This window comes from Salpingoeca rosetta, assembly GCF_000188695.1.
Source record: "Salpingoeca rosetta unplaced genomic scaffold supercont1.22, whole genome shotgun sequence".
NCBI lineage: Eukaryota > Choanoflagellata > Craspedida > Salpingoecidae > Salpingoeca > Salpingoeca rosetta.
The window spans coordinates 1,095,234-1,107,733 of NW_004754912.1; the positions used below are offsets into that span (position 1 = coordinate 1,095,234).

Here is a 12,500-nt window from a genome sequence, read left to right on the forward strand (position 1 = left end):
GTGTGTGTGTGTGTGTGTGTGTGTGTGTGTGTGTGTGTGTGTGTGTGTGTGTGTGTGTGTGTGTGTGTGTGTGTGTGTGTGTGGAATTGGTTACGTTTGTGTTTGTTGTTCTATGGCGAACCCCACTATGCCTCAGTGGATGTACGAGCACGGCCCACGACATACGCGGTGTGATTTTGCCCCACACATATCCAACAGCATCTCCACGCCCAAGCTCACAACAACCACCACACCAACAACAACAACCACCACACCAACAACCCCAGCACGAAACCGCGCGAGAATGTGGTGACCGGGCGGCCGCGTGGTGCGAGCGTGGACGCAACAGCAGCGCGCCCACGTCGCAGCTCCATGGCACAGACCATATCCGACATGTACGCATCGTCATCCCGTCGCGGGTCCCAACAGCAGCTGCTACCGCCATCTGCAGATGGGGGAACAGCAGCAGCACTGCTCTCCAGCAACACATCGCCAACGTCGTCCCCCGCCCGCTCACGCCGCGTGTCGGGCATGGCGGGCACCGGTGTGGACGGCAGCAGCCGTGATGAGCCGCACCAACGTGACGACGCGTTGTCTGACGTGGAGGATGATGGCTCAGATGCAGACGACAACGACGGCGCTGCGCAGGAGGAGGGCGGATACGGCTCATTCTCAGCAACAGATACCGTACCTTCCGCAACCAGGTGTGTGTATTGTGTGTGTGTGTGTGTGTGTGTGTGTGTGTGTGTGTGTGTGTGTGTGTGTGTGTGTGTGTGTGTGTGTTGTGTGTGTGTGTGAGTTTTGTGTTGTATTGTGTGTGCGTGCGTGCGTGCGTGCGTGCGTGCGTGAGTACAATCGCTTGCAAACACTTGTTTGTGAAACGTGTTGAATGCACTGCTGTCATTCCCCCCCCCCTTCATCCTTTGTCATCCACCGGACTGCTCACACCATTGTGCCGCCGCTGCAGTGAAAACTTTTCCCTCGGGCCGCGCGACAGCTTGCACCGCGTGTCCATCAAGATGCTGCGGAAAATGAGTGCGTGTAGTTGACGTGTACCCCTGACCCAGCCAACGCATGCTTGAACGATTTTGGCTCATTCAAAACACGTGAACACAAAACGCACACAGGTGTGAATATACACACCAATGCTGACACACACACACACACACACACACACACACAATCGCTCACTCTTACACACTCGCTCACTCTTACATCCACTCATGCAATCACACACATACACGTGAATGCACACGTGCGTGTGCGTGTGCAGAGGACATGCCAGCGGGTCCCGCGTGGATGGGCCACGTTGATGCCAGTCCGCGCCGCCGGAGCACTTTCGCTGCACTCTCCTCTGTTGCCGCAAGCTTCAGGCGCAAGACAACAACAGATGCTGACTCCCCAAACCAGGTGTGTGTGCGTGTTGTGTGTGTGTGTGTGCGTGTTGTGTGTGTGTGTGCGTGTTGTGTGTGTGTGTGTGTTGTGTGTGCATGCACTTAAATAATGTCAGTGTGCACAACCTTGTACAAACCCTCCAATCCAATCCAATCCAATCCAACCCACCCACCCATCGTCCATGTCTGCAGTACATCCTGAGCGTGGTGTACCAGGGCCGCTGCACGCACCATCTCATTGCCCGGGAGCGCGGCGGCCAGCCATTCTCCATCAACAAGCGCCTCACACGCTGCAAATCCCTGCAGTCCCTCGTGTACATGCTCGGTGAGTCACACACGCACACAGCGCGCGTGTATGTGTGTGTTTGTGGTTGTGTGTGGTTGTGTGTGTGCGCATGTGTGTTTGTGGTTGTGTATGTGTACGTGTGCGTTTGTGTGTGTGCGTGTGTGTGCGTGTGTGTGTGGTTGTGTGGTTGCGTGTGGTTGTGTGTGCATGAGAATGATGAGCGTGCGAGGACAGCGTCCAGTGAACTGCCTCGTGCTCACAACCTTGTCTTCCTCTGCTCACTTCATGTATGTGTGTGCATCATTGTCGATTACAGCGTTGACCAAAGACGAGCGATGGCCTGTCCACCTCAAGCACCCCGTCGCTCCAATCGAGGTCCGCACTGTGTGTGTGTGTGTGTGTGTGTGTATGTGTGCGTGTGTTATTTGATTGTGTCATCACCTGAGCGTCACCTCTCCATGTGTCTTGCGCCTGTTACACGATACAATGCCGTTGCTCCACCATTTCCCATGTGTAATGCACCTGCATGTGTGTACTGCGCCACCAACGCCACCTGCTGCGATGGATTCAGGATCCGGCCGAGGTGCTGGTGGAAGGACGAATGCTCTTCAGCTCAAACAACAACGACGCCGCCCTTTACGTACGCAATTGTGTCGTCTGCCTATCCATCTACCATTATGTGTCGGGTTTGGAGTTGATGACAGTGTTGATGTTCATGCCGTGATGACCACTCTCTCGTGCGCAATTGATACTCGCAACACACACACACACACATACTCACATACTCACACAACACACAACACACAACACACATACTCACACATGCTAACACACACATACAACACACACACAACACACACACACACAACACACACACACACAACACAAAACACAACACAACACACACGCACAAACACACACATACACACGCGCGCACATGCCGCCCCTTCCTCCTTGCGTAGTGCTACAACAAGGCGATTGCGACGGTGCAGCGCCTGATGGCGATGTTCCCCCACAAGGAGAGCGATTACGAGTACGAGCTTGCCATGGCATATGACCTCAAGGCAACGGTGCTGTTCAGCAAGCGCAAATATCGTGAGGCCGCAGACGCAGCCTACGCCGCAACTACGCTCGCACCAGGTTGGTCGATTGTATGTGTGCATCCGTGTGCGTATGCGCGCGTGTGCGTATGCGTGTGTGTGTGTGTGTGTGTCTGTGTGTGTGTGTGTCTCTCTCTGTGTGTGTTTAAGCATCCTTCCTCACTCGCACATACTCACTCACACATACTCACTCACACATACTCACTCACACATACTCACTCGCACTTTCACACACACACACACATTCACACACACGCACATCCTCTCGCGTATGCAGAGTGGTGGAAGCCCCACTTCTCGCGTGGGCTGGCGCTGCGACAGGCGCGAGCCTTTGATGAAGCTGTTACAGATTTTCAGCGCGCCCACGACCTGCTGCCCAACGGAGACGTGAAGGCAGAGCAGTGTCTCACTGCCATTCGTGACACCAACACACTCCGGGACCAGACGCACCGAGAAATCTCAAAACAGAAGATGACGGACATTGAATACGTGCGCAAGAACACTGCCGACAACAAGGCCACCCGTCGCAAGGTGGGCACATCAGCAGCGTGTGTGCGCCCTTTTGCTTTGTATTGCGTGCTTAGATTCGGGTTGCATGCAGTCGCTCGTGCTTGCACGCTTATGTGGTCCGTTGGCGCCGACTACTCTTGGTAGTCTGCCATGCACATACACACACACACACAGGGCGCCATGCGCTCGCTTGCTCAAGGAAGCCTCACCGCTACCACCACAACCACTGTTGTCATACCCACGACTCACATCATCATCATCATCATCATCATCATCATCATCATCATCATCATCATCATCATCATCATCATCATCATCATCATCACCACCACCACCACCACCACCACCACCACCACCAAACTGTGCAGCAATCCATCGTGTTTGGGCCACACATCTCTGACGAAGGCATCTGGTACATCTTGCGAAAGCGAGAGCTGTGCGCAGAGAAGCGGGCTGGCACATTCACAGCAACAGCTGCAACTACACCTGTTATGGCTGCTGCAAAGGTGCAGGCAAGACACGCCAAGGCTGCACGCCGCGCGAGCGATGATGGCATTGCTGCGGTTGAAAGCGGCAATGATGACGGCGAGACCACGTCCCCACGTGAGCGGCGTGCAACGGGCCTGTGCACGGAATTGAAACAGCGAACTGTGTGTGTTGGCGGGGACACTTCGAACGACAGCATTGCAGACCCATACGCCCACTTTCAGGTCGGTGCAAGTGGGCAGTGTGTGCGCGCGCGTGTGTTTGTGAAAGTGTGTGAAAGTGAACGTGTGTGCGCGTGAGAGAGAGAGAGAGTGTGTGTGTGTGTGTGTGTGTGTTTCTTTGTGTGTATGTGCGAATGTGGCAATCAGAGCTTGTTGCGCGTAAATGAGAGCAGGTATGTCCTTGCTCAATTTTTTGCATGGTCTTCGATGGAATTCGTTGTGTTTCTCTGTAGCTGGAAGCGCCCGCGCTGCCTGATTTGTTCAAGGAGCACACTGCTCTTGAGGTGAGTGCACACGTCATCACTGCACATGACTTGCACGTCTTACACACACACATACATACACACACAAGCACACACACACACGCATACAAGCACACACAAGCACACGCACACACGCACACACACACATAGATGCGCACATGTGTGAGCTAACATCTTGTCTTGATGTGTGCACCACGTGTGCCCAGAAACTGTTTGAGGAGCGACTGCTGCCGACGGGTCGCTGGCGCGTACCCCAACAGCAACACGTGTCAACGTGGACACAGTGGTACCACCTCCGCATGGGACAGGTGAGGCAAGGGGGGCTGGGCGAGGGGGGTGGTGGGGGTAGGATGTGGTGTGGCTGTGGCACGTTGCGCGGTTGATCGGTTGATCGGTTGATCGGTTGATCGGTTGATCGGTTGATCGGTTGATCGGTTGATGGGTGCCACATCACATGCCTGAATGTTCGGTGCCGTGCACGCTCACTCACCCCTTGCTCCATTTCTCTCACTCACGCATACACACACACACACACACACACACACACACACACACAAACACACACACACGCACGCACACACACATGCACACACATGCACACACATGCACACACATGCACACACACGCACGCACACACACACACATGCACACACATGCACACACATATAACACATATAACACATATGCACGAGCAGAAGCTGCCGGAATACGAGCTTGAGGCGCGACACGAAAAGACATCGGAGATGTACTCGTGGGTGCTGACAACCGCACACGTGCTCAGGGTACGCCGTGAACAACCACACTCACTGCACATGATGTTGACAACAGAATACGGAGGCGCGGGAAGTGGCTGTTGTTCTGCAGTGCTACACATTGCCCATCTTTACCCCTGATGCTCACCTCAATGTCATTTGCTCCCTGTTGTGCCTCCCAACTGCCATCTTCCTGTCCTGTCCAATCTTCCCATTCATGTGCGTTTCCGCCGCGCAGCAGAACATCTTCCACGACACCACACCCTCAGGCTCCCTGTCCATGCACATTGTGGCACGAAAGCCAATACACGAGTTCTCTGCAGTTGAGCTCTGTGCAATGCTTCCAGAGATGACCGCCATCAACGTCGTGCAGGTGTGCGCGCATGTCTTGTGTCGTGTGCCTTGTGCCTTGTGTCTTATGTCTGTGGTGGTGGTGGTGGTGTTGTTGTTGTGTGTTTGTATGTGTGTGTGTGTGTGTGTGTGTGTGTGTGTGTGTGTGTGTGTGTGTGTGTGTGTGTGTGTGTGTGTGTGTGTGTGTGTGTGTGTGTGTGTGTGTGTGTGTGGGTGTGTGTGTGGGTGTGTGTGGGTGTGTGTGGGTGTGTGGGTGTGTGGGTGTATGTGTGGGTGTGGGTGTTGCATGAGTGCACACGTGTATGTATGGCGTCTTGGCCCGTGTCCCTCGCCACCGAGTCCGTCTCTTCAACTTGCCCCATCGCAACCCTCACCATCACGCCCACCACCATGTTGCTCCTTAGATAATCCCATCCGACCGGCTGCGCGGTGAGCTGAAGTGCGACGATGTGCTGCCTGGCGATGAGGACATGCCCGCACAGCATCTCCGCGTCTCCACCATCAGCGGGTCATACTCGGATCTCCTTGCTGAGGACTGTCAACACGTCACAAAGCCAGGTGTGTGCGTGTGTGCGTGTGCGTGTGCGTGTGCGTGTGCGTGTGCGTGTGCGTGCGTGTGTGTGCGTGTGCTTAATTTGTGCGTGTGCTTAATTTGTGCGTGTGTCGCACGTGCAGCGTGTGCCGTGCTCTGGGGTGGTCAGTTTGAACATCAAGTCGCACTGAAATACCACTTTTTCCGTCATCAAGAAGGCATGTCCGCTGCTCCTATCAACCTTCCCTCGGGGGCACGCACACACTCACCTGTAACACTCACGCTTTTGTACAACCACACCATCACGCAATCCCACGCAATCGCGCAACCTCGCATGCGCGGCTGTTAGATTTGGTGCTGTTCATTGACTCTGGGCGCCAGGCCGATCCGCAGATACAGGCCGACTTTGAGGATGCCGTGGATTTTCTCACGCGCCGCAAAGTGCCCATTGTGTTTACACAGCGCTTCCACGAGCGCCACAAGCAAGTGGCGCAGTGGCTTCGTGACCTCCAAGTCACCGTGGCTGCAGGTTGGTTTGTGTGTACGTGTGTATGGATGTGTACGGGTGCAGGTGCTTGTTTTGTTGTTCTACGAGTGCATATGTCATAAACACACACACACTCATACAACCCACTCGCACACTCACACACACACACACTCATACAACCCACTCGCACACTCACACACATACTCTCATACAACCCACTCGCACACTCACACACACACACACTCTCATACAACCCACTCGCGCACTCACACACACTCACTCATACAACCCACTCGCACACTCACACACACTCACACACAATCACACACAATCACTCTCATTCACACCGCAACACCCCCCCCCTTCAAATCATGCACAGACCCCAAGGGAGAGAACCCATTGTGCTCACTCAGGGCGCAGCAAGAAGGAGAGGAAAGCATGCTTGTGGACAAGCACGAAGGCCAGCACAACGGCTTCATCCTCTTCGCCCCAACATGATCCACGACAACCCCAACTCATGTCTCACATCACACTCATGTCACATCATGTGTCACCACCTGCTGCTGGCCTTGTTGATCCGACACCATAAAATGAGAATCACACAATCGCTGCAACCGACAACAGCAGCAGCACAACGCGCACACAAACACACCTCTCCCCACACCATCACCACGCTCCTCACCCCACCCAAGCACAACTTGCAGCTCACACATCACAACAACATCACCGGCAACACCGAACGCCAACAACTAACACGCCCACAGATCGGCCCTTTCTTTGCTTTGTCAAGCCAAGAGAGCGGTGCTGTTGTGCCTTGGGTTGCGGCAGAGCCATGCCGCCGCCAGCACCGAATGATGGCACCACCACCAACAACCCCACAAGCAGCAACAATGGCCGCAGGGTCGGGCGTATCTTGTCGAACATGACGGGTGAGACCATCGTGCCCGACAGGCTGGCCACATCATCGACAGGCACCGTGCCGTCGCTGGCTCGCCTATGCACGCGCTTGCTGGCACACATTGCCATCTCGGAGCTGAGCCAGTCAGCAGAAGCACGAACACTGCTCGAGCAGCTGCGCAACCAGCCGGCGCTCGACGTCATCGAAGAGATCCACGACAGAGGAAAGGTGCGAGTCATATGATGGCCACCCTTGATCCCAGGCACTCTGCACCATGCATGCATGCATGCTGGCCTTGTTCCTTTGCTCTCTCTCTCTCTGTCTGTCTCTCTCTCTCTCAAACGCTGTTCAGGTCTTCGTTTGTCTGTGTCGAGCCTTATCTGTCGGGCGCTTCTTGTGCTCTGTCGACACACGCATACTCAACCCTGCTTATATTCACACACTCTTGCTGCTGCCTCCACCCTCCCATACACACACACACACACACACACGCACTCACTCACACTCACTCACACGCACACACATGCCCTCAATCTCACAGGCTTGTCGAAGCCTTGCGCCGCTGTCGACCCCACTCGACGACAGGGCCATGAAGACCATCATGCCTCGTTGGAACACGTACACCCCATCGCAGCTCGCTGCCTGCCACCAGAATTTCTTCTCCACCCACACCATCAGCCACTCGGACATGGACATCTTCAAGCCGCTGTGGAAGCTGCTGCCGCCGTCGTGTGCGTTTGTGGACTTTGCCCGCGAAAGCGGCCACGTGCGGCGCCGCAATGCGCAGAAGGAACTGCAGGACGAGCAGTTGCGCTCGCGCGTGTTCCAGGAGGCCGAGGAGCAGCACGCAGAGGCGCAGCGCAAGCATGAAGAGTACTACTTGCGCCGCCAGAAACAACACCGCACAACTGTCGGTGGTGGTGACGCCAGTGCTCGTGTCGACATCACAAGAACAGCTGGCACCAACACCACCACAACCACCGCTGCAGTCAACAATCAGATGGCCACGGAAGAGGACGAACCAGCACCAACACCAGCACCAGCACCAGCACGCAATGGTGGTGGGGGTCATGGTGCCACTGCTCACCAAGGGCGCAGCACGGACGTCGGTCAGGGTGCTGGTAGTGAGCAGTGGCCAGTGGGTATCGTGCAACGCACCCGCAACAGCAGACTGAGTGCAGAGGAGAGCGCATCTCCATCTCGACCAGCCAGCGCCAGCGCCAGCATAGCCGCGGGGACCACGTCGTCGCGTCGCCGAGCCATGTCCGCACAGGCCGGCGATCCCTATGCACCACCGCCATCGCCATCGCCAACCCGAGCGACCGTGACACCAGCGACGGTGACGGTGGTGACGACAACTGCACCGCGGCGGGCGACTCACGCACCAGCCGGTAATGCCCTGTCACGCTCATCGCAAGCAGAGGTGCCTGTTGCAGGCGCCACTCGTCAGCGCATGGTATGTGATGGCGACTATGGCTACGGCTACGACGATGATGATGACTACTACGATGATGATGACGACGAGTACTATGATGATGACGACGACGATGACGACGATGATTGTGACAGTCGTGATGGAGACGGCAGGTCCGGCCGTGACGGTGATGGGAGCGACGAGGATGACGGCCCTGTGTTCCAGCTCATCGGCGCCTCTGCAGAGTCGTGTCGCGACGAGGAGGCTCTAGCTGTGCTGTGCAGGGCCCTCGCCTACGATGATGCCTGCAGGCAAGGCTTCCGTACGAAGCACCGGCGTGCAATGCAAGCGGGGTTGTCCGCTTCGATGTCGGCGTCGACAACAGCGTCAACTGCAACACCCGTCACCCCCGGCGAGCTGGCTGATGGTGGCGATGGTGGTGCTGTCGACAACGGTGACAATGCCAGTGGCCGCGGTGGGAATACAGCCATGGATGCAACCCCAGACCGCCCCGACGACGACGACGATGACGACGACGACGATGGTGACGGTGGTGATGGTGATGGTGATGATGATGATGATGATGACGGCCGAGGCGGCAATGCTGGGGACGCGAGTGGCGTCAGCGAGCATGAAGGACACCACGGCACTGCCTCTGCCGGTCGCATGACAGCGTCCCGTGGCGGCCCATCAGCAACAGCAACAGCAGCAGCGAGCAGCAGCAGCGCTGGACGCGCTCGTACCGTCAGCAGCGGCAGTGGCGGAAAACGGAGTGGTGCCTGCAGGCATGATGACGATTACCGCACAGACACTGGCGATCGTGTCGATACAGCAGCGGATGCCGTCATGCACGACCACGGCCGAGGCGATGGCGCGGTGGCTACTGCTGCTACTGCCGCTGCTGCTGCTCATGATGATGACGATGGTGATGATGACGATGGAGACGGGGACGATCAAGGTGGTGTTGGTCGACGCGGGGAGGAAGGCGGAAGCGACACGAGTCGGCTTGCGGCGCAGCTGGAGACGACAACGCTTCCTGTGAAGATCCGCAAGACGGTCGGTAGTGGTCGTGCGCCTTCGCGCCCGCAGCCGCAACACCAACAAGTACAGCAGCCACAACAGCAGTCACAAGCACAGCAGCCACAGCAGCCACAGCAGCCACAAGCACAGCAGCAACCTCAACAGCAGCCACAGCAGTCACAAGCACAGCAGCAACCTCAACAGCAGCCGGAACAACTGCAGGCGAGTGAGGCCACAGCAGAGCGTGTGCAAGCACATGAGCACGTTGATGATGTAATTGTGTGGTGGGACGGAGTGGATATGCGCACCACCATCTATCCGTCAGAGCGCCGCGTTCGCACTCTCCTCAAGGGGTGAGTACATGCATGTTTGGTGTGTTGTGTGTTTGTGGCCCACGGTTTCGGTGCGGGTCGATATGGTTGTTGACATGGGAATACAGCCGGCTGCATGTGTACTTTGCAAATTGCTCTTTGCTCTTTGCCGGGCTTAACTCTTGCCTGCTGTGCACGCTGCTGCTATTCGATACACGTTTGCCCTTGTTCCCTTACCTCCTCACTCTCCCCTTTGCGGCGGTTGTTGTTGTTGTTGTTGTTGTCAGGCGCCGCTATTCGTTCACGGAGAGGCAGGTGTTCTCGGAGGTGCACCTGCACTACTGCAAGGATCTGAAGCGGCAGGGTCTCTCGGCACTCGTTGACCATCCCATCATTGCCTTCTCTTTCACACACGCGCGCCTCAGTACCACGTTCTTCTACCGGGCAACGTACGTTGCTTGTGTTTGTGTATATTGTTTGTTTGTGTTGTTTGTGTTGTTTATTTGTGTTGTTTGTTTGCTTGTGTTGTTGTTCGTGCTGTTTCTGTTGTTTGTTTGTTTGTGTTGATTGTGTTGTTTGTGTTTTTTGTTGCTTCGTCTGCATTACGATCTCATACTCACCCCATCCTTTGTGCTTCCCCACCCCGGCCCTTTGCAGACTCAACTGGTCCGAGTCCCTCGGGTATCTTGACATCACCAGCTGCGGCGGTGTCAGGAACGACCAGATTTACCACGCCATCGCAAACCTCCATGCCCTTCGTGTCCTCAACATCAGCGACACAAAGGTGTCGTAGCGAGTGTGTGTGTGTGTGTGTGTGTGTGTGTGTGTGTGTGAGTATTCTTCCTCTCTGTGTGTTGTCTCATGCATTTGTACCATCACTATTCCCCATCCATCCTCACTCTATCGTGTGTGTGTGTGTGTGTGTGTGTGTGTGTGTGTGTGTGTGTGTTCTTATAGATCCGGGCTCTTCCTCCACTCCGTCGGCTTGAAGTCCTCCACGCAGAGGGAACGCGCCTCAACACGCAAGAGGTCGCAGTCTGCTCTCGTGTGTTTGCTTGTACTTTCGTGCATACACAAGGAGCACTGCCCCCCCCGCTTTCGTTTTCACGCGTGTGCAAGCGCCACATACACATGTGGTATCTTTCTCACCCTATCGTTTACACACGTATTTACACGCACACACACACACACACACACACACACACACACACACGCACGCGCGCACGCACGCACGCACGCATGTACACAAACACACACGCACACACGTGCGCGACGCACACATGCCGCGGTGTAGGTGATTACGCTGGCACAGCATTCGCGGTACCTGCGAGAGCTGTATGTTCAGCTGACGGACGTTGGTGTGGACGTGATCAGTGCACTGTGCATCATGCCAAACCTCGAAGCCCTCGGCCTCGCTGCTGCTCCAGGGTTTTCCATCCACACACAGGGCACCGTGGTACGCTGCTCTCGTGCACCCGCACTGTGCAGGCTCACACTTGTTTGTACACGCACGTGTGCGTGCGTGCGTGCGTGTGTGTGTGTGTGTGTGTGTGTGTGTGTGTGTGTGTGTGTGTGTGTGTGTGTGTGTGTGTGTGTGTGTGTACAATGTACGACGAGAACAATAATTGTCGTGTGTGCGATGCTTGTAATGCGTGTTGAATTGATTTCGGTCCCCTCACTGCCAAGGATGCGCTTTGCTCTATTTCCCCAGTTTGATGCTGCCCACGCAACGCGCGTGCACAACTTCTTTGACCGCCACATCTTCGACCTCTCCACGAAGAAGGTGCGCACCAACAGCCAGCAGTGCGCTTCAGGTGGTGATGAAACGAGCTGGACACACCTTTACACCACTCAAGTCGTGTGTGATTGTGTCATTGTCGTCCTACTCATTGTACCACAATGTCACCACCACCACCACGATCAACCACCACCACGATCAACCACCACCACGATCAACCACGGCCACCATCAACCACGGCCACCATCAACCACCACCACCATCGACCACGGCCACCATCAACCACGGCCACCATCAGCTGCGGTGGCTCGACGTCTCCTTTACATCAGCACCCGTCGGCTTTGTGCAGGTGCGCAGCCATGGGATGATGATGTGATGTGAAGTGATGTGATGTGATGTGAAGTGATGGGAAGGGGTCAGGGAAAAGGAGTGCTCGTGACACCAGTGCGTGGATGTTTTGTTATCACTGTGGGTGTTTGCTGCTTTGCTGCATCATACGCCAAAGGTGCTCACCACAACGCCGTTGCCACCATCACGACCACCACAATCCCCACCACGACCACGACTGCCAGCGGGTGGCTGAGCGGTTTCCGACGCTGGAGTACCTCGGGGTGTTTGGCACAGCGGCACAGGACGCCGTGCCCGCAGCCATCCCGCGCCCGCTCACCGTCGGCTGCTCAACACGCACCAGGGCTGAGGTGCGCTCGCTCATGGCGCCCACCGCGGGCTTGCTTGTTGTGCAATGCGTTGTGTGCGCA

The 12,500-nt window shown here is 56.0% G+C and overlaps 2 protein-coding genes across 2 annotated transcripts in view; both read left to right on the top strand.

Annotated features, from left to right (window-relative positions):
• The first annotated feature begins 264 nt into the window (after positions 1-264).
• PTSG_12590 (uncharacterized protein) lies at positions 265-6,965 on the top strand. The gene is made up of 16 exons (XM_004990921.1): positions 265-683; positions 947-1,014; positions 1,253-1,389; positions 1,566-1,698; positions 1,976-2,034; positions 2,231-2,299; positions 2,622-2,799; positions 3,037-3,290; positions 3,638-3,979; positions 4,210-4,260; positions 4,446-4,547; positions 4,935-5,021; positions 5,230-5,364; positions 5,747-5,900; positions 6,224-6,403; positions 6,741-6,965. Exons 1-16 carry the CDS (start codon positions 352-354, stop codon positions 6,857-6,859), a joined length of 2,400 nt encoding a protein of 799 aa, XP_004990978.1. The 5' UTR covers positions 265-351; the 3' UTR covers positions 6,860-6,965.
• PTSG_12591 (uncharacterized protein) overlaps positions 6,962-12,500 on the top strand; it is a gene marked incomplete at its 3' end in the record, with an annotated part of 9,095 nt that continues 3,556 nt past the window's right edge. The window contains exons 1-9 of the mRNA XM_004990922.1: positions 6,962-7,487; positions 7,801-10,046; positions 10,292-10,453; positions 10,662-10,788; positions 10,962-11,033; positions 11,299-11,460; positions 11,716-11,787; positions 12,041-12,091; positions 12,315-12,440. Coding sequence (XP_004990979.1) covers positions 7,194-7,487; positions 7,801-10,046; positions 10,292-10,453; positions 10,662-10,788; positions 10,962-11,033; positions 11,299-11,460; positions 11,716-11,787; positions 12,041-12,091; positions 12,315-12,440 — 3,312 coding nt within the window. The 5' untranslated portion in view covers positions 6,962-7,193. The remainder of the gene's footprint in view (positions 7,488-7,800; positions 10,047-10,291; positions 10,454-10,661; positions 10,789-10,961; positions 11,034-11,298; positions 11,461-11,715; positions 11,788-12,040; positions 12,092-12,314; positions 12,441-12,500) is intronic.

Excerpts from the sequence above, each read along its gene's own strand:
- PTSG_12590 (XM_004990921.1), top strand. The coding sequence starts at position 352 with ATGGCACAGACCATATCCGACATGTACGCATCGTCATCCCGTCGCGGG. Across the intron at positions 1,015-1,252 it reads CAAGATGCTGCGGAAAATGA|AGGACATGCCAGCGGGTCCC; the intron begins GTGCGTGTAGTT and ends GTGCGTGTGCAG. Across the intron at positions 4,548-4,934 it reads ACCACCTCCGCATGGGACAG|AAGCTGCCGGAATACGAGCT; the intron begins GTGAGGCAAGGG and ends ATGCACGAGCAG.